The 20,880-nt window shown below is 43.0% G+C and overlaps 1 protein-coding gene across 1 annotated transcript in view; it reads left to right on the top strand.

Moving 5' to 3' along the window:
• The window catches only part of PHF3 (PHD finger protein 3), a 172,795-nt gene that overhangs the window by 103,341 nt on the left and 48,574 nt on the right, over positions 1–20,880 (top strand). The window contains exon 10 of the mRNA XM_073569399.1: positions 7,051–7,179. Within this exon, the coding sequence (XP_073425500.1) occupies positions 7,051–7,179 (129 nt within the window). The remainder of the gene's footprint in view (positions 1–7,050; positions 7,180–20,880) is intronic.

Genomic DNA, 20,880 nt, shown 5'->3' with positions numbered 1-20,880 from the left:
GACCATCTCCAAAGACCTGCAGCATCATCTTGCTGCAGATGGTGTCACTGTGCATCGGTCAGCAAAACAGCGCACTTTGCACAAGGAGAAGCTGTATGGGAGAGTGATGCGAAAGAAGCCGTTTCTGCAAGCACGCCACAAACAGAGTCGCCTGAGGTATGCAAAAGCACATTTGGACAAGCCAGTTACATTTTGGAAGAAGGTCCTGTGGACTGATGACCAAAGATTGAGTTGTTTGGTCATACAAAAAGGCGTTATGCATGGAGGCTAAAAAACACAGCATTCCAAGAAAAACACTTGCTACCCACAGTAAAATTTGGTGGAGGTTCCATCATGCTTTGGGGCTGTGTGGCCAATGCCGGCACCGGGAATCTTGTTAAAGTTGAAGGTCGCATGGATTCAACTCAGTATCAGCAGATTCTTGACAATAATGTGCAAGAATCAGTGCCGAAGTTGAAGTTACACAGGGGATGGATATTTCAGCAAGACAATGATCCAAAACACCGCTCCAAATCTACTCAGGCATTCATGCAGAGGAACAATTACAATGTTCTGGAATGGCCATCCCAGTCCCCTGACCTGAATATCATTGAACATCTGTGGGATGATTTGAAGCGGGCTGTCCATGCTCGGCGACCATCAAACTTAACAGAACTGGAATTGTTTTGTAAACAGGAATGGTCACAAATACCTTCATCCAGGATCCAGGAACTCATTAATAGCTACAGGAAGCGACTAGAGGCTGTTATTTTTGTAAAAGGAGGATCTACGAAATATCAATGTCACTTTTATGTTGAGGTGCCCATACTCTTGCACCGGTAAAATTTTGTTTAAATGCAGATTGCACATTTTCTGTTAGTACAATAAACCTCATTTGAATCCAGAAATATAACTGAGTCCATCAGTTATTAGATTTATGAAACGGAAATGGCTGTTGCAAAAACCAAAATTGTTATAAAGAAAAAAGGTTAACATTAATAGGGGTGCCCAAACTTTAACATATGACTGTAATTATTTGTACTAAATGTCCAACTGGGGGTCTGTATGTGGTGGAGACGGGACAAAAACTGAGAACAAGGATGAATTCTCATTGACACACAATTAGAGAAAAAAGAATGGATCTACCTGTGGCAAAACATTTTTGTATCCCTGGTCATAACATGATGGACATTAAATTACTTGTATTAAAAGGTAACTTCAAGTCTCAGAGAGAAGAATCTCGGAGTACAAATTTATGAAAACTTTCGACACATTCAGTGCAGGAATGAATGTGTCGCATAGATTTATGTCTTTTTACATCAATTAAGGAATTTGCTCTTCAGACCTTCTGGGGTCACAACACAGAACTAGACTTCATCAGAGGGCAATAAAACCTTCAGGCTCCTTATCTATGAACTGCTCCAATATTTATATTTAACCCTCTCCCATAATGACAATTCTGCTTCGCATCACTTGTCTTATCTATTGCGTTATTTCTGTGCTGTCTTGTGTATAAATATGTGATTCTTCAGATGTTCTATTAGTTTAGCCTGATGAAGAGACCTTAGTAGTCTCAAAAGCTTGCAATTTGTTACCATCTTTTCAGTTAGCCATTAAAAGGTATCAACCACTGAGGACTCTCAATTCTAAATATTCTCCCATAATGACAATTCTGCTTCACATCACTTGTCTTATCTATTGCGTTATTTCTGTGCAGTCTTGTGTATAAATGTGATTCTTCAGTAATGTATTAGTGTAGCCTGATGAAGAGACCCGAGTAGTCTCGAAAGCTTGCAATGTGTTACCATCTTTTCAGTTAGCCATTAAAAGGTATCAGCCACTGAGGACTCTCAATTCTAAATATTTTTTTATCTACTGGCTAACATGGTACAAAGATATATATCTTTCCTGCACTAGAAGACATTAACTCTGCAGCCCTGATCTGAGTGGTGAGGCAGTGCTTCAGCGGTAACTTCTTCCAACGGTAAGAACAGGCTGCAGAGGTGTTGTGATCGCCACTGTCACCACTACAGTGAGCACAGTAGTAAAATCATCACTGCACACTAACTGAGCCCTGCTATGTCACCACAAAGCCTCAATGAGACATTCATGAGGCATATATGTCTGAATGAGGCTTTACTGCTGCCGTCTCAAAGCACATCAGAAGAGATGGCTGTCACTCCAGTGCTCAGCATATTCATCTGCCAGTGTACAGAGCGCACTAACTATCGACCACGTCAGCTCTTCTGATCCGCTATGCAGACAGTAGTAATGCCCCAGCAGTAAAGCCTCATTCAGACATCCATGCATCATGGACATATGAACGAGGCTTCACACAGACATTGCTGAACTCGGTTAATGTGATAAAATTTGAATAACCTCTCCCTTTATCCCCCCCCACCCACAAACAATTTTTTTTAAAAAAAATACATACTTAAGTATCGCCGCATCTTTGAAAGTTTTCATCCAGTGGCAAGAGCAGGTCAGGCCCAACCTGTTCTCACTGCAGGATGGTTCAAGTGAAATGAATTCAAGATTCAAGACCCCCATTTGGATTAAAGGGTACCTGTCACGTCATTCCACGCATCTAAACTGTCCCCATTGCATTGTCAGTGATGCAATGTGCATCACTCATTTTTTTTTTAATTAAAAACGGCGCTGTAATGATGTCCAAAAATCACATTTTATACTTACATCATACCTGCTCATTTAGTCATAGGGGTGTACTTCATTTTCTGTTTAGTCTCGGGCGTCATTGCCCACTCAGTTTGATTTGATTTCCCTTATTGCACTGACAACACTGGAATTCCGCGCTTGTGTGTGGAGCCGTCTGTGCTTGTGCAATGTTGAGCAAGGAGTTACGCATGCACTGTGACGCGCGGCCGGCTCCACACTACACTGTTCAAGCGCGACTGTTTGCTCGACACTGCGCAAGCCTGCTCGACACTGCGCAAGCCCTCCCGGCTCCACACTACACACTGTGCAAGCAGGGCTGCCCGCTGAACACTGTGCAAAGGCAGCTCCAAGCGCCGTACTGTGCGAGTGGGATTCCAGTGCCGTTGAGGCAACCAGGGAAATAAATCAAATTGAGTGGGCGGTGACGCCCGTGACTGAACAGAAAATGAAACGAACCCCTATGACTAAATGAGCAGGTATGATATAACTATATAAAGTTATTTTTGGACATCATTACAGCACCGTTTTTAATTAAAAAATGGTGTTATTGATGCACATTGCACTAACAATGCAATGGGGACAGTTTAGATGTTTGAAATGACGTGACAGGTCCTCTTTAAAGAAGAGTTAAAAGAAAGTATGAAAAGTAAAATTTTAGTTTAAATCATTACATTTGTACCAAATTAAAAATTAAGGATAAAAAAAGTATTTCTGCATTTGAAAAAAAAAAAAAAAATCCTGTCTATCAAAATTTAAAATGAGTTACCACATATGGTAAATGCTATAAGCAGAAACATAATCAAAATGCCAGAAGTGTGTTTTTTTAGTCACTTCTTTTCCCTAAAGAAAAATGCAATAAAAAAAACGTTGAAACATCAAAATATCATATGTAACTCTAAAATGATATCCGTAAAAAAAAAGGACGCTCACCAGGCAATCATGTCATAATTAGAGATGAGTGAATTTATTTGGATTCGGTTCCGAATATGATTGGAATCGAATATTGTTTTTGCAATATTTGTCAAACGTCATTAGTCAATGGGAGTAGAAATTACCAAATATGTTCGGAACCGATCTTAAGACATACATTCGGTTCGGGTAGTGTTCGAATATGGCATGAATATGTCAAAATCAGATTCGGTGACAAAATCCGAACAAATTCTCTCATCTCTAGTAATAATATATCTCCATTGATGGAAAAATAAACAAGGAACGGGTATCAGAAAATGGTGCCACAAACCAATTTTTTTTTTTACCTTCTGATTTATTTTTTTCTCAACATTATTTGAAGATAAAATCAGGACAAGTTTGGCATCGCCTTAATTGTACTGACCTGGAGAATCATGCTGACAGGTCATTTTTATCATGCAATGAATGCAGTAAACAACCCTCTCCCCAAAAATATGGAGGAATTGCTTTTATTTACAGTATGTTTATATTATGTTGATTATGCAGCGAGGAAGAGATGCTGTTTCAATTTTTGCTTCAGTTAACAGGAAAGCCGAAATTGGCTCCAACCCACATCTCAATTCTACGTTGCAGTCACCAACAAAATGGCTGTGCACTGTGATCCTAAACTTCATCCTCCTTTATCCTTTTGAAAGTACACAGAAGGGAAGAGGAGGAGTGACGTGAGACTCGTGGGCAGATTCTGCCCACATTTACTGCAGTAGTAAAACGAGCAAGCAGTACACCTGGTTTTCATGACAAATATCAGTAGCTGCTCCCCCTAGTGTTTGAAAGTTGAAAATATCAAAACTTTTTAAATAATGTGTCATATTGAACACCATTTAAAAACAAAGTATTAGATATATATATTTTTTTCCTTAATGATATAAAATGTGGAACATTTTTTTTTAATGTTGATATTTTCAACAATTCAAAAAATACTGATTGATACTTTATACTAATAATTTACATTAAAAAACGAACGCAGAAACATAATAAGTGGTGGGATGGCTTTTGCGGTTTTTTTTATCAAAATTGTTAACCAAGTACCTTATGTTGTTTTTATGCAATATTGCCGTTTATTTATTGCAGGGTATTTACTTATTATGTTTCTGTATTCTGTTTTTTTTCTGTTCAGTGGCCAGTGTGAACGTGCGCTTACATGCTGCATGCACACCAGTTTGTGTCCCAGTTCATACCTTTAGTTTTGTTTAATACTTTGTTGTTTCTGTTGTTTTAATTTTTTTTTTCTTATGACACATTTACTTTAACGTTTACAAGTTTTATTCTTGAAATTGCAAGAATCATGACAGATATAAGATCGGGATAAAATGAATTGGCTTATGCGTCTGCGCAAGAAATCTGGTTACAATAATCTAATCTAATACCCTGCTGCCATTTCCTATGGTGGCTTACAATTCTCTCATTCCTCGAGACCCACAAACAGACATGGTGGTGGAGTCGGCATACTCTTGTCCCCACAATGCACTTTCAGGTCATTCCCCCAGTTCCATCACTCATATTCCCTTCTTTTGAGGTTCACACCATCAGGCTCTTCCGTCCCCTCTCCCTCAGAGTAGCCTTTTCAGCCTGGCTGCCGCACTTCATGTCCTCAGAACTACCAACTCTTATTCTGGGAGACTTCAAAATCCCCATTAACAGCCCTACTTCCACATCTGCATCCCAGCTTCTATCACTAGCCACCTCTCTAGGCCTCTTCCAGCTTTCAACCTCTGAGACACACAAGGACGTTAATACCCTTGATCTGGTCTTTGTCCGGCTCTGTTCAATCTCCCACCTAAATAACTCACCACTTCCACTCTCTGACCACAACATTCTCTCCTTCACGCTCACAAATCCTCGCCCACCCCAGCTCACTCCTACCTACCACACAGTCAGAAATCTACAAGCCATTAACCCTCAGAAACTTTCAGACTCCCTACACTCATCACTGTCCCCAATCTCCTCTTTTTCCTGTCCTGATCTGGCTGTTCATCACTACAACTACACTCTTAGAAGCACCCTTGACCAAGTAGCTCCCCTCACCCTCAGAACCTCCAAGCACAGAGTAAAACAGCCCTGGCTCACATCGCAAACTCAACTATTCCAGTGATGCTCTAGGACTGCTGAACACCTATGGAGAAAAAAACAGATTTGGCTTTCAGTATCATCTTTATGCTGATGACACACAACTATATACGTCGTTCCCCGACCTTACCCCCACTGGACTACAGAACGCCGGTGACTGTCTATCCGCAGTCTCCAACATCATGTTCGCTCTCTATCTGAAACTCATCCTCTCCAAAACTGAACTACTTCTGCTCCCGCCGTCTACTAACCTCCCTAAATCTGACATTTCCCTCTCCGTGGGTGGCACCACAATAACACCCCGGCAGCAGCCGCGCTGTCTTGGTGTTAAGTTTGACACCAATCTCTCCTTCACATCAAATACAATCTCTTGCCCGCTCTTGCCACTTACACCTAAAGAACTCTAAAATCCGCCCTTTTCTCACCATGGAAACAACAAAAACCCTCACTGTAGCATTGATCCACTCCCGCCTGGATTACTGCAACGCTCTATTAATTGGCCTCCCCGTTACTAGACTATCCCCTCTCCAGTCCATACTTAATGCAGCAGCCAGGGTCATCTGTCAGGCTAATCGGTACTCAGACACGTCCGCTCTTCACCAGTCCTTACATTAGCTGCCCATTCATTATAGGATCCAATACAAAGTACTTGTTCTCACCCACAAAGCTGTCCACAGTGCGGCACCCCCCTACATCTCCTCCTCCCTCATTTCTGTCTATCGGCCTAACCGACCGCTGCGCTCTGCAAACGACTTTCGACTAACCTTTGCAGTAATCCGTACCTCCCACTCCCGACTCCAAGACTTCTCCCGTGCTGCGCCAATCCTCTGGAATTCTCTACCCCAAGAAATTAGGACTATCCACAATTTGCATAGTTTCAGGCGCTCCCTTAAAACACATTTGTTCAGAGCGGCCTATCACGTTCACAAATCAAAGTCATTCTATGTGTAAGTGTGCATGTGTAGCCCATTCACTATCTCCATCCATTCCTCACTCCCTCAAGATGGCTGGACCATCATTGTAAATACACCATTGTAAATACACACCTGTAATTTGTATCTCCCCCACCTCATTGTAGATTGTAAGCTCTCACGAGCAGGGTCGTCTTATTTTGCTTTAATTATTGTATTGTTAACGTTGTTACTTATGACTTGTTTTGAAACTGTTAAACTGTAAAGCGCTGCGGAATATGTTGGCGCTATATAAATAAAAATTATTATTATCTAATCAAGCAAACCAATTCCTATCTTGTCACCTTTTTCTGCTGTTGTACCCTTTCACCATGCCGTAATACCCAAGGTTACAGATGACCTGGCAGCAGTTGACCATTCTTATTTCTGCTCTTCATTCACTGTTTAGACCATTGAAATGATTGAGAAAGAACAGCGTGAAGTTGAACGGCGCCCAATCACCAAGATTACACATAAAGGAGAAATAGAAATAGAAAGTGATGCTCCCATGAAAGAACCAGAAGCCATGGAAACTGAGGTACAGCTTTCTAAACTCCCTTGTTATATTTTTTATTTTGTTCCTTAAAGTTCTTAGAGTATTTCAGTTTTTTTATTTTCACCTGCTTTAGTCTGATTCACAGGTAGCCCAGTTGTCCAACTGTTTGCCAAGAAGACAATTAACCTCTTCACGACAGTTGACTTACCTATACGTTATGGTCGGATAAGGGTTCCTGACTGATGTGTAGGTTTAAGCCCTAAATGCCGCTATCGATATTTCGATATTTAGGAGGCTAGGAGAGGGAAAGGGGGCTCCCTCTCTCTTCCGATCGGCACCCTCTGCAAGGTCATCGCAAGGGCCTGATGGTCATCATAGCAAGCCGAGGTCATCATGACAACCTCCTGGTCTGCCAGAAAGGTGGCCTGCGTAGATCATGCCAGGAGTATGGTTTAAGAGGCTTCTGTCAGTGTAATACTGACATGTATAATGCATTGCCATGCTGGTGTATTGCAATGCATTACACCAGCGATCAGGGTAATGAAAGTTAAAGTCTCATAGAGGGACTAAGTAAAAAAAAAAAAAAAGTGTAAAAATATTGAGAAAAATAATTCACAAAATAATAATAAAAAAAAATATTATACCCACAAATACGTATATTTGTGTAATACACATACTTTGTATCGCCACATCGGGAACGATCTGATATGTAAGGCTGGTTTCACATTAGCGCTTTTGTGCGCAGCGCATCGTGCGCACCCGTGCGCATGCGCACCTATACTTAACATGACGTGCGCATGGTCTTGCGCATACTTGCGTTTTCGTGCGCATGCGTTTTTTTGTCTTTTGCGCCAGGCGCGCCAGACGCAACATGTTGCATTTTTGGTTCCGCCCTGTCTCGTCAAAAAAACGCATGCGCACGCTTGCGCACGGAATGCGCAAAAACACCACATTGGAGCCTATGGGAACGCATGCGTGCGCATGGTCTTGCACACGCTTGCGTTTTTTTGCGCATGCGTTTTTGAGTTAAACAAGTCTAGAATGTTCTCTAGACAATGGAAAAAACGTCACACTTAAAAACGCATGCGCATAAAAAACGCAAACTCATGCAAAAACGCATGTAAATCGCAAACAACGCTGCGTTTTTTTTACACATCAGCGTGCGCATGACGTTAAAAAAACGCGCGTTTGTTTTGCGTTTTTCTTTGCGTTTTTTATGCGCCCGATGCGCTGCGCAAAAAAACGCTAATGTGAAACTAGCCTAAAACTGTCACACTAGTTAACCCCTTCAGTGTACAGCATAAAAAAAAAGTGGCAAAAAACTATGCTTTGTCATCATATCACCGAACAAAAAGCAAAATAAAATGCAATAAAAAATTCAAATGTACCGTATATACTTGTGTATAAGCCGAGTTTTTCAGAACATTTTTTTGTGCTGAAAACGCCCCCCTCGGCTTATACACAAGTCAGTTGTCCCAGAAAGCCAGAGGGGGAGCAGCGGGTCACAGGAGGAAGGAGCCGGCAGCTGTGGCTAAAGCCTGTGCCCCTGCTAAAGAGAAATGAATATTCATTTCTCTGTAATAGCGCACATTGACAGCCTCTGGCTTCCAGCACACATCTTATTCACGTTCCTGCACGCCCTCGCTGCATCTCCTTCGTTCTAGCGCCAGCAGCATTTCCAGCTGAGCGATCACGTGACCCCGCTCATTAAAGTAATGAATATGCACGCCTCTACACTCCCGAAGGCATGGAGTGAATATTCATTACCTTAATGAGCGGGGGCCACATGATCACTCGGCAGGAAAAGCTGCTGGCGCCGGAATGAGATGCAGCGAGGGCGCACAGGCAAGGTAAGTAGGATGTTTGTTTTTTTTTCAATAGGAACCATGCATGCAAGGATAAGGGGATAAGGAGCCATGTATACAAGGACAGAAATAAGGGAGCCATGCATACAGGGACAGGGGAGCCATGCATACCAGGATAGGGATGAGGGGACAATGCATACCCGGCTTATACTCAAGTCATTAAGCGTACCAAGTTTTTCCACATTACTGAGTAGTACATAGGCTCTGGAAAAGTGCTATGGCTCCTTGCCCCCCAAAAGAAATTCAGCGAATTTTGATCTCCCAAATCCAAATGCCCCCTCCCTTCTGATCACCACAGTGTGCCTAAATCACATTCGGCATCCACATATTTGGCATTTCTGTAGCGATGAATGCTCACTTAATTTACTGGTGCATGTCTCCAGAAGCATGAGCTGGGCATAATGTATGGGTACTACAATGTACTGGGCACTACAATTGCAATTTGCAATTTTCAGTTTGCGACATCCATTGCTGCTTGTTTTTGGACTCATTGAGTCAAAATCATCTGTGCACCTATAGATAAATTCCCTAAGGGTGTCATTTTCAAAATTGTATCACTTGAGGGGGGATTCTGCTCTTCTGACACTTAGGGGATTTGTATATGGAGTCCACAAATTATTCAGGGAAAATCTGTCTGTGCTCTAAAAGTCTAATATCGTTCCATCCCTCCCGAGTCTCTCCGTATGGGTAAGCATTACTGTACAGCCACATATGGAGTATTTCCGTGTTCAGCCAGAATTGTGACAAATTTTGTTACCATTTTTACCCATTTCTCCTCGTGTAAACGTAAAATCTGTGCATAAAAGAAAAGTTTTGTAGTAAAAACGTAATAAAAGGTATAAAATTCTGTGACACACCAGTGGTGTCAGTATGATCAGTGCACCCCTAGTTGAATTAATTGAGAGGTGTAGTTTGTAAAAGGGGACACTTATGGGGGGGGTTTACTGTTCTGGCACCTCAGGGGCCCTCCCAGTTTTTTTTTTTTTGTTTTTTTTCCCTCCCCTGCTTCCAAGAGCCATAACTTTTTTTAATTTTTTTGTCCACGTATGAGGGCTTGTTTTTTGCGGGACAAGTTGTACTTTTGAATGACACCATTCATTTTATCATGTGGTGCACTGGAAATCGGAAGCAGGATCATTTTTTTCTATATTTTGATAGCTCCAACTTTTATGAATCCTTCAACACTTTTTACTTTAATCTCCTTAGGGGATTTGAACCTGCTATCGTCTGGTCTATTGTACTATACCTATAGCACCGCTATGTATAGCGAAAATCACGGTCTCCTATGAATGCCATCTATACACTGGCTTTCAGTGAAGAATCGACATGACAAGCATGTCAGTCTTCAGCAGACCATAGACATCATCAGCCAGGAAAGATAAGAGCTCGGCAAGTGAGCTCGCATCAAAGTCAGGGACATGACATATGACCTAAATATGCGTCTTGTGTGTGAAGGGGTTAAAATGTTTCTTGAACTAATTGTATGGGAAACTGATTGCAAAATAACCAAACTATGATATGTTGCCATTAGCAAACCCATAATACCTGCAAACATTTTTGGATATCCTAGTCTCAATGAGCGCAATAGTGAGCAAAATTCTGTTTTTGGTTCACATAATAGGTTTTTTTTTTTTTTAATTATCTGTAAAAAAAAATAAATAAATAAATAACCTGTAAAAAAAAAATAAATAAATAACCAAAGGGGCAAATGTTACTTAAAGGGAACAAGTCACCTTTCAGGGCTGATGTACAGCATTCTATAATGCTGTATATAAGCTCCCAAACCCACCTCCAAGAGAAGAAAAATAACTTTTATTATGCTCACCTTCGGGGCAGTCCGGTTCAAGGGGTGTCACTCTTCTTGGTCTGGCGACTTCCTTCTTCTTGCGATGCCGTACTCCTTCTTGCTTCGTGTGGTTGATGTGTCCTTGCGTCATCCACAGAAGTCTCCTCAACATCGCGCTCCTGCGCAGGCGTACTCCTGTGGCCAATTGAGGGCAGAGCACAGTACTGCAGTAAGCAGACGCCGGGGCTCTCTGACCTAAAAAAAAGTTATTTTTCTTCTCTTACAGGTAAGGTTGGGGGGAGATATACAGCATTATACAATGCTATATATCAGCTCTGAAAGGTGGTGGCCTTATCTCATTTTGGCCAAACCTGGTGACAGGTTAGTTTAATGGGAACCTGTCACTTTTTTCATGTCTGAACTAAGACTAAGCACCTTAATCAGGTAAATTAAAACCAAGACTTGCCACCTTCTTAATGCAGTAGCTGAATTCAGGATAAGGAGATGACAAACCGTGGGTGCCTTGAATTCCACTGGTGCAGCTCAGCATTATCAAGGAAAGTGGTAGGAATTTGGCACATCCAAACGTTAATAGTATAAAAGAATCAGTCTTTATTTGAAGAGCATAAAAACACGAACTAGTTTTGGTAACACGTTGAAATCTGACTCGTTTCTGGCAACCTACCTTAGTCATAGAATAATAGCGTATAATTCACATAAGATTGAAATTGTATTTATATGCTTGTATAGGAATTTTCTAGAGGTTGGTTCTAAAACTCATAACAGTTGGTCTATTCATATATAAGTACGATCATATAGGCATTGTACTCTATTCTATGATTAAGGGAGGTTGCCAGAAACACATTAGATTTTAATCTGTTACCAGAAAGAAGTTCGTAGTTTTATGGACTTCAAATAAATATTACTACTATTTGGCTGTGCCGAATTCCTAGTGCTTTCCTTAGCCCCTTAATCAGCCTCTGTGCTGCATTCCATAAAGTCGTATATAACCCCCTTACTCCCCCCAAAAACCTTTTGAAACTCTCCCGTTCTCTGTGCAAATCCCGCCGGTCCAGTCGGATAGGCGTCCTTGCTGAGGCGTCTATCCCTCCTCTTGGCTTCTGATCGTCGTCCTCCTGGGCTAATTGACGTGGATGATACCTCTTATGTCATCCACGTAGCTGGGCGAAATCTCGCGCCTGCGCTGAGGCATTTCCAACCTGCGCACTTGTCTCTGCACTACCACAGGCAGAGCCTAAATCATAAGTGCGCATGCCTCCATCTGCTTGGCTAATTTGGAATGATTCATTGTTTTTAATATCTAGTGTAAAGTGCATTGTAAGCTTTACTAAGAGTAGATCGTTGAGATATATGTAGCTTCATATTAGCATGTATAGTAAAATAAAAGGTAATGTATCACATTTTTTAAATGAGTGATTATTATATAAACAAATCTTTTTAAAGAATTTAAAATTGCTTGTGTTTAAGTGTCAGAGCACAACACTTACACACAACAAAGACAGCAGACACAGGGCATAGGAGACTGCGATCAGGCACCGACCACATCTCCTATGCTGTAGCAGCATCAGCTGTGAGCTTTCCATACCTCCGAATGCGCAGTTCAGGTGCCATCATATTCTAACCCTGTTGACACTAAGCACTGAGCTGCAATTTCCCCATCACTGCTCATCGTGTACTGACGGCCCAATTCATCAAACCTTTTATGCCGATATTCTGGAATAAAAGGCTTTGAAAAAACTGGCCGCTGTGCTATAATTATGCCACTTTTGGTGTTCTCTTATGCACCTTTTCAGAAATTAAGTACATCTGACTCCAGCCCATCTCCTCATCAAGCCTTTAAGCCACGCTCGGGGTAGCATCGTTGCTTACAGGCTCGGTTTCCCTCTGGCATATACTATCATTTGAAATTCAAAGAGCCAGATTCTCTGATGCTTCGCTTTCATGAACCTATACAGATTACTTAGTGAGTAACTGAAGAAGGTCAGATGACCAAAACGTTTTAATTGTACACTAGTCTTACTTAATAAAATTCACCAAATAGAGTGCCAGAGTCTTCATTTTTTAAGTAGTTTGTCCAATTTGGACATAATAAGGGAAAGTTTCCTCGTTGGGTCACCATCTATTAACCATTGTTTTCCAAATGTTTTATTTGAGTTTCAATAAATGGGGAGGAAAGATGGGGAAAAAAAGGGGGGGAGGGAAAAATGTAAAGGGAAAGAAGGAAAAAGGAAGGACAATAAAGTGCAAATATAAAGAAGACATAAAATGAAACAAGTTAATGCAGAAGCATATTATGCAGTGAATTATTACAAAGGTAGGTATTTAAGCATATAATATATTAATATATATGTTCCAAAGACCCAAACACAAGGGGCCTTAGGCAGGTGCACTCTGGGTGAAGACTTAAGAGAACAACTCCAGCCATCTGGACCATTTCCTAGAGTATTTAGCAAATTGATCATGCACATTCGCAAATTTCAATTCAAAAGAATGATGAAGGCTAAGTTTGTCTATAATTTCATTAATTTGTGGGGGTTTGGGGTTTTTCCAAAGAAAGGCAATACTATGTTTGGAGACTAGTAAAATGTGCATAATCGATAGCCTGATAGAAGTATCAATTTTGTCTGCGTCCAGAGAAAGAAGGGCCAGACGAGGAGACCAAATAAGTCGTGTTCCTAGGATAAAATCGATAAGGTTAGAAATCTTTCTCCAAAAGGGAACAATTTTGGGACATTGCCAAAATTTATGCAAGATATTTCCTGGCCTTCCACAACCCCTCCAACAAAGCGGAGAATTGTCAGGGTTGATTCTATGAAGTCTTACAGGGGTATAATACCATCTTGTTAAAAGCTTGAAGTGGGTCTCTTGTAGTGGTAAGGAAATGGAAGAGGCATACGAGAGGGTACATGCCTGTTCAAGGTCAGAAGGGTCAATTGTCGTGTGCAATTCGGTTTCCCATTTGACAATATTTTGAGTCTTTACCGCTTCAAAGCTATTGTTACACCATTTTTACGTGTATTCAAAATTCCAAAAAATATTATGATCTATATTACAAATAAGGTTAACTGCTGGTTCAGAGATTCTTTGGTAGATAGTAAGGAACTCATGGATTATGTCTTTGAGGATAACATATTGTAAGAAAGCAGGGGTAGTAGATTGAAATCTTTCCTTGAGTTTATTGTAAGATGTAACGCCATCGTATAAATCTTTAATTTTTTTAAGTCCAAGTTCAGACCAAATGGGGTCAATGGTCTGATTAGACGCTTGAAAGATAACTGATAGAGCCAGATTTTTTATTGTGACTTCTTTGTTAGAGCCTCTTTTTGGAGCAGAAATTTTTTTCCAAGCTTCAGAAATAGCTTGAAAAATTGGATGAGAATTTGTAATTAATTTTTTATGAAGGAGTTGGTTCAGAATTAGTAGGTGAAGAGGTTTATAATTATTAAAGAGCAGTTCTAGTTCATGCCAAGCTGGTGTCGTATCATGAGGCCACCAGTATGAGCTTTGTTTGACTAAATTTGCAATGTAGTAGGCCGTAATATTTGGGGAACCAGCTCCACCATAAGATTTATGGTTGTATAGAATATTTTTTGCTATTCTAGGTCTTTTGTTATTCCATATAAAGGAGTTTAATGAGGCTTGAAGGTTTGTGAGAGAGGAAGTGGGTATTTTTAAAGGCAGTGAGCGAAGTAGGTATAGGATTTTTGGGAAAATATACGACTTGACCATCATGATTCTTCCCCACCAAGAAAGCCCATCATCTCTAGATGTATGGAATTCATTAAAAAGCTTTTTAGTTAGCAGCTCTAAGTTTATTTTTATTAGAGAGTTTACGTTTTTGGCGAATTTTAGGCCTAGATATGTCAGCCCATCAGTTGCCCACCCCCAAGGTGAGAGGCCCTCAATTTCCTCTTGGTCTGATCCTAGGTTAAAGCCAAGTATTTTGGATTTTGAGTCGTTTATTTTAAAAAGGAGATTTTTGTGTACTCACCGTAAAATCTCTTTCTCTTAGCCTTTAATTGGGGGACACAGAACCGTGGGTGTTATGCTGCTGTCCACTAGGAGGCGACACTATGCATAATCTGAAAAAGATTAGCTTTGGCTCCTCCTCTGCAGTATACACTTTTCTCCAGTTTTGTGCAAAAGCATTAGGAGTATACCAGAAACATAACCATGCCTGTAAGAAGGCTACTATAAACGAGCTCAAACAACAATATGAGAACCCAACCGTAACAACGGCCCGCAAGGGCAACAGGGTGGGAGCTGTGTCCCCCAATTAAAGACTAAGAGAAAGAGATTTTACGGTGAGTACACAAAAATCTCCTTTACTCTGTCGCCTAATTGGGGGACACAGAACCGTGGGACGTCCCAAAGCAGTCCCTGGGTGGGAAGCAGTGGACGAATATTGTGCTGACAGTCCCCTAGATTTGGGGTACTGCCGCCTGCAGGACCTGTCTACCCAGGCTCGCATCTGCTGAGGACTGAGTATGCACTCTATAGTGTTTTGTAAATGTGTGCAGGCTAGTCCAAGTGGCTGCCTTACACACTTGATGTGCCGAGGCTTGATGCCGAATGGCCCAAGAGGCCCCTACCGCCCGCGTAGAATGTGCCGTGATACCGGCCGGAAGAGGAGAATTGTTAAGGCAGTAAGCCTTTTGTGGGAGTTGGAAGTTTCTCCCCCAGCAGTTCGCCCCCAGCAGTTCGCCCCCAGCATTTCGCCCCCAGGTACACTTCGCCCCCGAACATTTCGCCCCCAGCATTTCGCCCCCAGGTTGTTTCGCCCCCGCACATTTCGCCCCCAGCAGTTCGCCCCCGCACGTTTCGCCCCCGGATGTTTCGCCCCCGGATGTTTCGCCCCCGGATGTTTCGCCCCCGGATGTTTCGCCCCCGGATGTTTCGCCCCCGGATGTTTCGCCCCCGGATGTTTCGCCCCCGGATGTTTCGCCCCCGGATGTTTCGCCCCCGGATGTTTCGCCCCCGGATGTTTCGCCCCCAGCAGTTCGCCCCCGGATGTTTCGCCCCCAGCAGTTCGCCCCCGGATGTTTCGCCCCCAGCAGTTTGCCCCCAGCAGTTTGCCCCCAGCAGTTTGCCCCCGGATGTTTCGCCCCCAGCAGTTCGCCCCCGCATGTTTCGCCCTCAGCAGTTTGCCCCCGGATGTTTCGCCCACAGCAGTTCGCCCACAGCAGTTCGCCCCCGCATGTTTCGCCCCCAGCAGTTCGCCCCCAGCAGGTCACCCCCGGATGTTTCGCCCCCGGATGTTTCGCCCCCAGCAGTTCACCCCCGGATATTTCGCTCCCAACAGTTCACCCCCGGATGTTTCACCCCCAGCAGTTTGCCCCCGCATGTTTCGCCCCCAGCAGTTCGCCCCCAGATGTTTCTCCCCCAGATGTTTCGCCCCCGGATGTTTCGCCCCCGGATGTTTTGCCCCCAGCAGTTCGCCCCCAGCAGTTCGTCCCTGGATGTTTCGCCCCCAGCAGTTCGCCCCCGGATGTTTCACCCCTGGATGTTTCGCCCCCAGCAGTTCACCCCCGGATGTTCCGCCCCCGGATGTTTCGCCCCCAGCAGTTCGCCCCCGGATGTTTCGCCCCCAGCAGTTCGCCCCCGGATGTTTCACCCCCAGATGTTTCGCCCCCTGTCAGTTCGCCCCCAGCAGTTCATCCCTGGATGTTTTGCCTCTAGCAATTTGCTCCTGGATCTTTCGCATCCGGGAAAAACCTGCCTGAACTGAACATTGGCAGGTTTGCTTATCACTAATAATACACCATATGAGTCTAAGATATACAATTCTGATCAAATTAGTTTTTTTTATTCTCAAACTTTGTTTTCTAGATGAGTAATTTTACAAACAGACAGGAAAATAGTAGGATTTCATTGGTTACTAAGGAGGTCGTGCCCCCTTGGGAGCAGAACGGATCCTGGCTCCCTATGATACATTCAGGGCTGCTTGTTCACAGCCCTCTGCAAAGCTCCCCTTCACCCTCCGCTCATGTGCTCTGTCCTGGACAAGAGGAGGGCTCCCCCCTGCCTGTGTAAAGCCGTTACAGGACGGAACACATAAGGGGGGCTTTGCAGAGGGCTGTAAACCAGCAGCCCTTTATACATCATAGGGAATATATTGTTAGCTGCATGCTCCTGTGCAGCCACGCCCTCTAGAATCCATCCACAAGTACTGCTACTAAGGAGAAACAACCTCCTTAGCAACCACTGAAATCCTGCAGCACATGGAGCTTTAACTTGGATGAGACTTTTCACACAGAAGTGAAGCTGCTGGAAGGTCTCATTTGGAAATGAATATCATGGGCACAGGTACTATAACATAACATGTTTTTTGCAGAGTTATGCTTTAACTGTATATATCAAAACTGTTTTAACAAGAAACATAAAAAGGTATAGAGGGGAAGGATTAGAGAAAAAGAGAAAATACAAATTGCAGGTTATAATGCTTGAATTATTTTACAGCTAAAAACACTGCTCTCAAAACATACAATATGTGACCATGAACTAAAAATCAAAGCTGTAGGCAATGCCTCTCAGATAATCCATCAAGCTTCTATTATCGAAATCTTGCACGATACGTTTAACCCTTGCTGAAATTGCAGCATACTTTTTGTTTCTTGCAGCGATGGGATTTCCCGCTATTATCTGAATAATTTCAAAACTATGGAGCTCTTGCTGATGTTTCAGACAGTTAATGAACCGGTATATATTTTGGAAAAGAGTACCACATGTTTCTCGAAAGCTACGGTGCCATCCTTCGACATCATTATTTGTTCGCTGTTGATCATTCAATGTTCGTTCATACACATTCCAGAATTGAACTGGAAACAAAGGTGCTTGACGTCCTCTGCGATTCATTCGACCGATATAGCTGTCTTCAAAATAGTTGGCAATAGGTATTGCTTCTTGTGGAAAGTCAGGATCTTCCACCAATTCTTCAAATGATTGCACAACATTCTGTGGTGGTAGAAAGGCCAGGGCAGGTATCCTGCGTATCCAACGGGCAAATTCATGGTCACCTTGGTATTGCATCTTGAGTCCTTCATTTTGAACTTTACGCCAAACCGACTGTGAAAGGTGGAAAAAGCAACCAGTCTTCACAAGGTTGGGGAATTCACTTTCAAATGCCTGTATTGCAGCTAGTTCAAAATCCAACATCAGGTTGTCTGGCTGCAGTCCAAGTTCTTCAGCTCCTGCAGCAACCTCTGGTATGTAGAACGGCTCTTGTCTGTCAGCAAGGTGTACACTACAGGAACAACAAGGCCGCTGTGGACTACATGGATTGTGTAAAGTTGCTTAAACAAGGCTGGTGTAGTGAAAAACATGCCATCAGCAAACCACTCTTTACTTTGTGCCAGTAGATGGAGATTGTCTCTTGTTCCAAATATCAACATACGGCTGTGTCCATTTCCTAATTTAAAATGAAAGTATTAGTAGAGGAAATAACAGAAAAAGTGTAACAAGCAGCAGACAGAGTTTTGGGATAAATTCACAAAAAAAATATCCTAATCAGAAGACTCTGTTCATATCTCACATTAAATACTCACATTTTGCTCCAGATTTTCTGATTTCATAATAAAAAAACTGAAGCAAAATCTAGTGTGAAGGGGCCAACCAATAGTTTTTTACAACATATATTGTCCCAGTGGAAAATTATATATTTTTGTTTAAAATTAAAATTACTTCCAAACTTGAAATAGGTCACATTTTTAGGGTACCTTTAGTCCCTTCAACTAGACGGCCGTTCAGCACGGCCGATCGCCACTATGCTGAACGGGCCGTCTAGTTGACAGCCGCATCCAGACGCGGCGTGCGGCTGGACGTCTGAATGAACGACTGGGCGGTCCGCCCGCCTGAATGGGGCATTCCATTCAGGCGGATGGGCACGCTAGCCGTCGGGTGGGCAGCGCGGACGTTCGTGACGTCCGCGCTGCCTATGCTGTCTCATTGAGAGGATTGTGCAGGACGCAAAAAACGCCAGTAAAATCACCAGTGTGCTTTTGGCCTAAGGCATAACTGAATGGTCCATTAGGCTGGGGTCATATGCAGCATTAATGTGTAAATCCCATCCACATGCTGATGAAAAAATTTTGTTTACAAAAAAAAAACATGCAGTGCAGCATGTGAATGTATGCTGCCATTATACAAACAAAATTCCAGCCATTCAGACAAGGGGCTGAAATCCTGCACTAAAACCTGCACCTAAATCCATAGAGTTAAGTGAAGATTTTGATACAGAATTAGGGTACCACAATAGTGGCCACAATTGTAGGCACAAATAGATTCCTGTGGGATCTGCAATTGCTACCGCAATCACAGCCGCTCCGCAATCCCCTTCCGTCAGTGGGCACGAGGCCTCAGGCTTTATCCAGACAAGCTGGATTTACAGGCGTATTCCGTGCTGTGTTTCCTGCCTGAAACCCGCCCTTTCATGTCTATGGTGCGGGTTACGGGCGGATTCCGGCCGGGGCCGGAAAACGCCCCACCGGAAAATAGCTTCAAGCTATTTTCCGGCGGATCCCGGAAGGAATGGGAATGGACAAGAGGGAAACCTCCCAAAAAATGCCTGCAAACCACGCCAAATACGCTCGGTTTAGGCCATAGCAGGGCATGGCCACGCCCATAGCAGAGCTTGGCCACGTCCCCTATTTGCAGAAGCGTTTTGCCAAAGCGCTTGCAAAGTGCTTAAAAAGTGCTTGGAAGCAGCAGGCAAAACTCATCTGCAAATCATGGCGTATCTCACCTGAGTTCCGGAGTTCAGCCCGATCTGTCCACGGATCTGCAGGACTGAACTACGAGAGCCGAGGAATCAGCCGGCGATGCCAGTTCAGTCCGTGCATGCCGCAGACAGGCGAGGCTGAACTCCGGGGCAGCATCCAGGACAGGTATGGCCAGTACAATGCTGCATATTTGGAATTAGTGTTGGCCGGGCCGATCACTGAAGATCGTAATTTATTACGATTTTCAGGCTGATCGTTATTTTAAATTACGATCCGATTTGTAGCCAGATCATGATGATGATCTGAATTAGAAATCGGAATCCTCCGTAATCTGAAAACACTGTCCGGGCATACACTCCCGAACAGTGTGCGCATATATATATATATATATATACACACACACACTATACAGGTGTACAGCGTGTGTGCATATTTAGCTTTAGTAAATGGCTCCAGGCTGCGCTGTTAAAAAATAAACAAACCCAGTTACTCACCTCTTTCTCCAGTGTCCAGTACTGGCTCCGGCTCCTAGCCCAGCAGTGCAGGGAATCCCGAAATCCAGGCGGCGCATCGCCGCCTCTGTGCCTGCCGTACTATAACTACAGTGGAGAGTGATCCCAGGACCGCTCACTAGACTGTCCTTGGAAAGCACCACATCACGTCACAGAACAGCCCGGCACATGTGCAGAGGTGGTGATGCACAACCCAGAATGCATAGCATTGGGATTTCGGAATTCCCTGCACCGCCGGAGACAGCGCTGGACACCGGAGAGAGAGTTGAATAACTGGGTTTGTTTATTTTTTAACAGCGCAGCTTGGGGCCATTATATATATGCAAGAAAGCTGGAAGAAGAGTGGCTCAACTGAGATTGTTGCTGAGGACTCAGTGTGCTGCTAGAGCAGGGGTTGGCTTCCGCCCGTACTTAACATGCATCCATGAAGAAAGACCTCCGCGCTCCTGAAGTCCTATACAAATCCTTTATTGCATTTCAAAGTTCCAAAAGTGCCAGACCACCATCACCCACCCACATATATGCATATATATACACACACACTGTTCGGGCGTACAGTGTGCATATATATATATATATATATATATATGTGTGTGTGTATATATATATATATATATATATATATATATATCTACATCTAGCTCTGGAGATTGGATCTGAATTAATTCCAATCTTTCGGTATGATCAGCCTGATCTGATCCTATCTTTCCAGTGATCGGCCAACACTAGTTGGAATCAGTAGGCCTCACTACATTATATTACCCTCAAAGTTTCCCTTGAAGGCAAAAATCACATAGTATTTTATATCAGCACCTTATAGTGTAGCATTTTTCACATTTGTG

This window comes from Dendrobates tinctorius, unplaced genomic scaffold (assembly GCF_039654945.1).
Source record: "Dendrobates tinctorius isolate UK_male_01 unplaced genomic scaffold, ASM3965494v1 ptg000024l, whole genome shotgun sequence".
Taxonomy (NCBI): Eukaryota; Metazoa; Chordata; class Amphibia; order Anura; family Dendrobatidae; genus Dendrobates; species Dendrobates tinctorius.
This window is presented reverse-complemented; position numbering and strand designations above follow the sequence as displayed.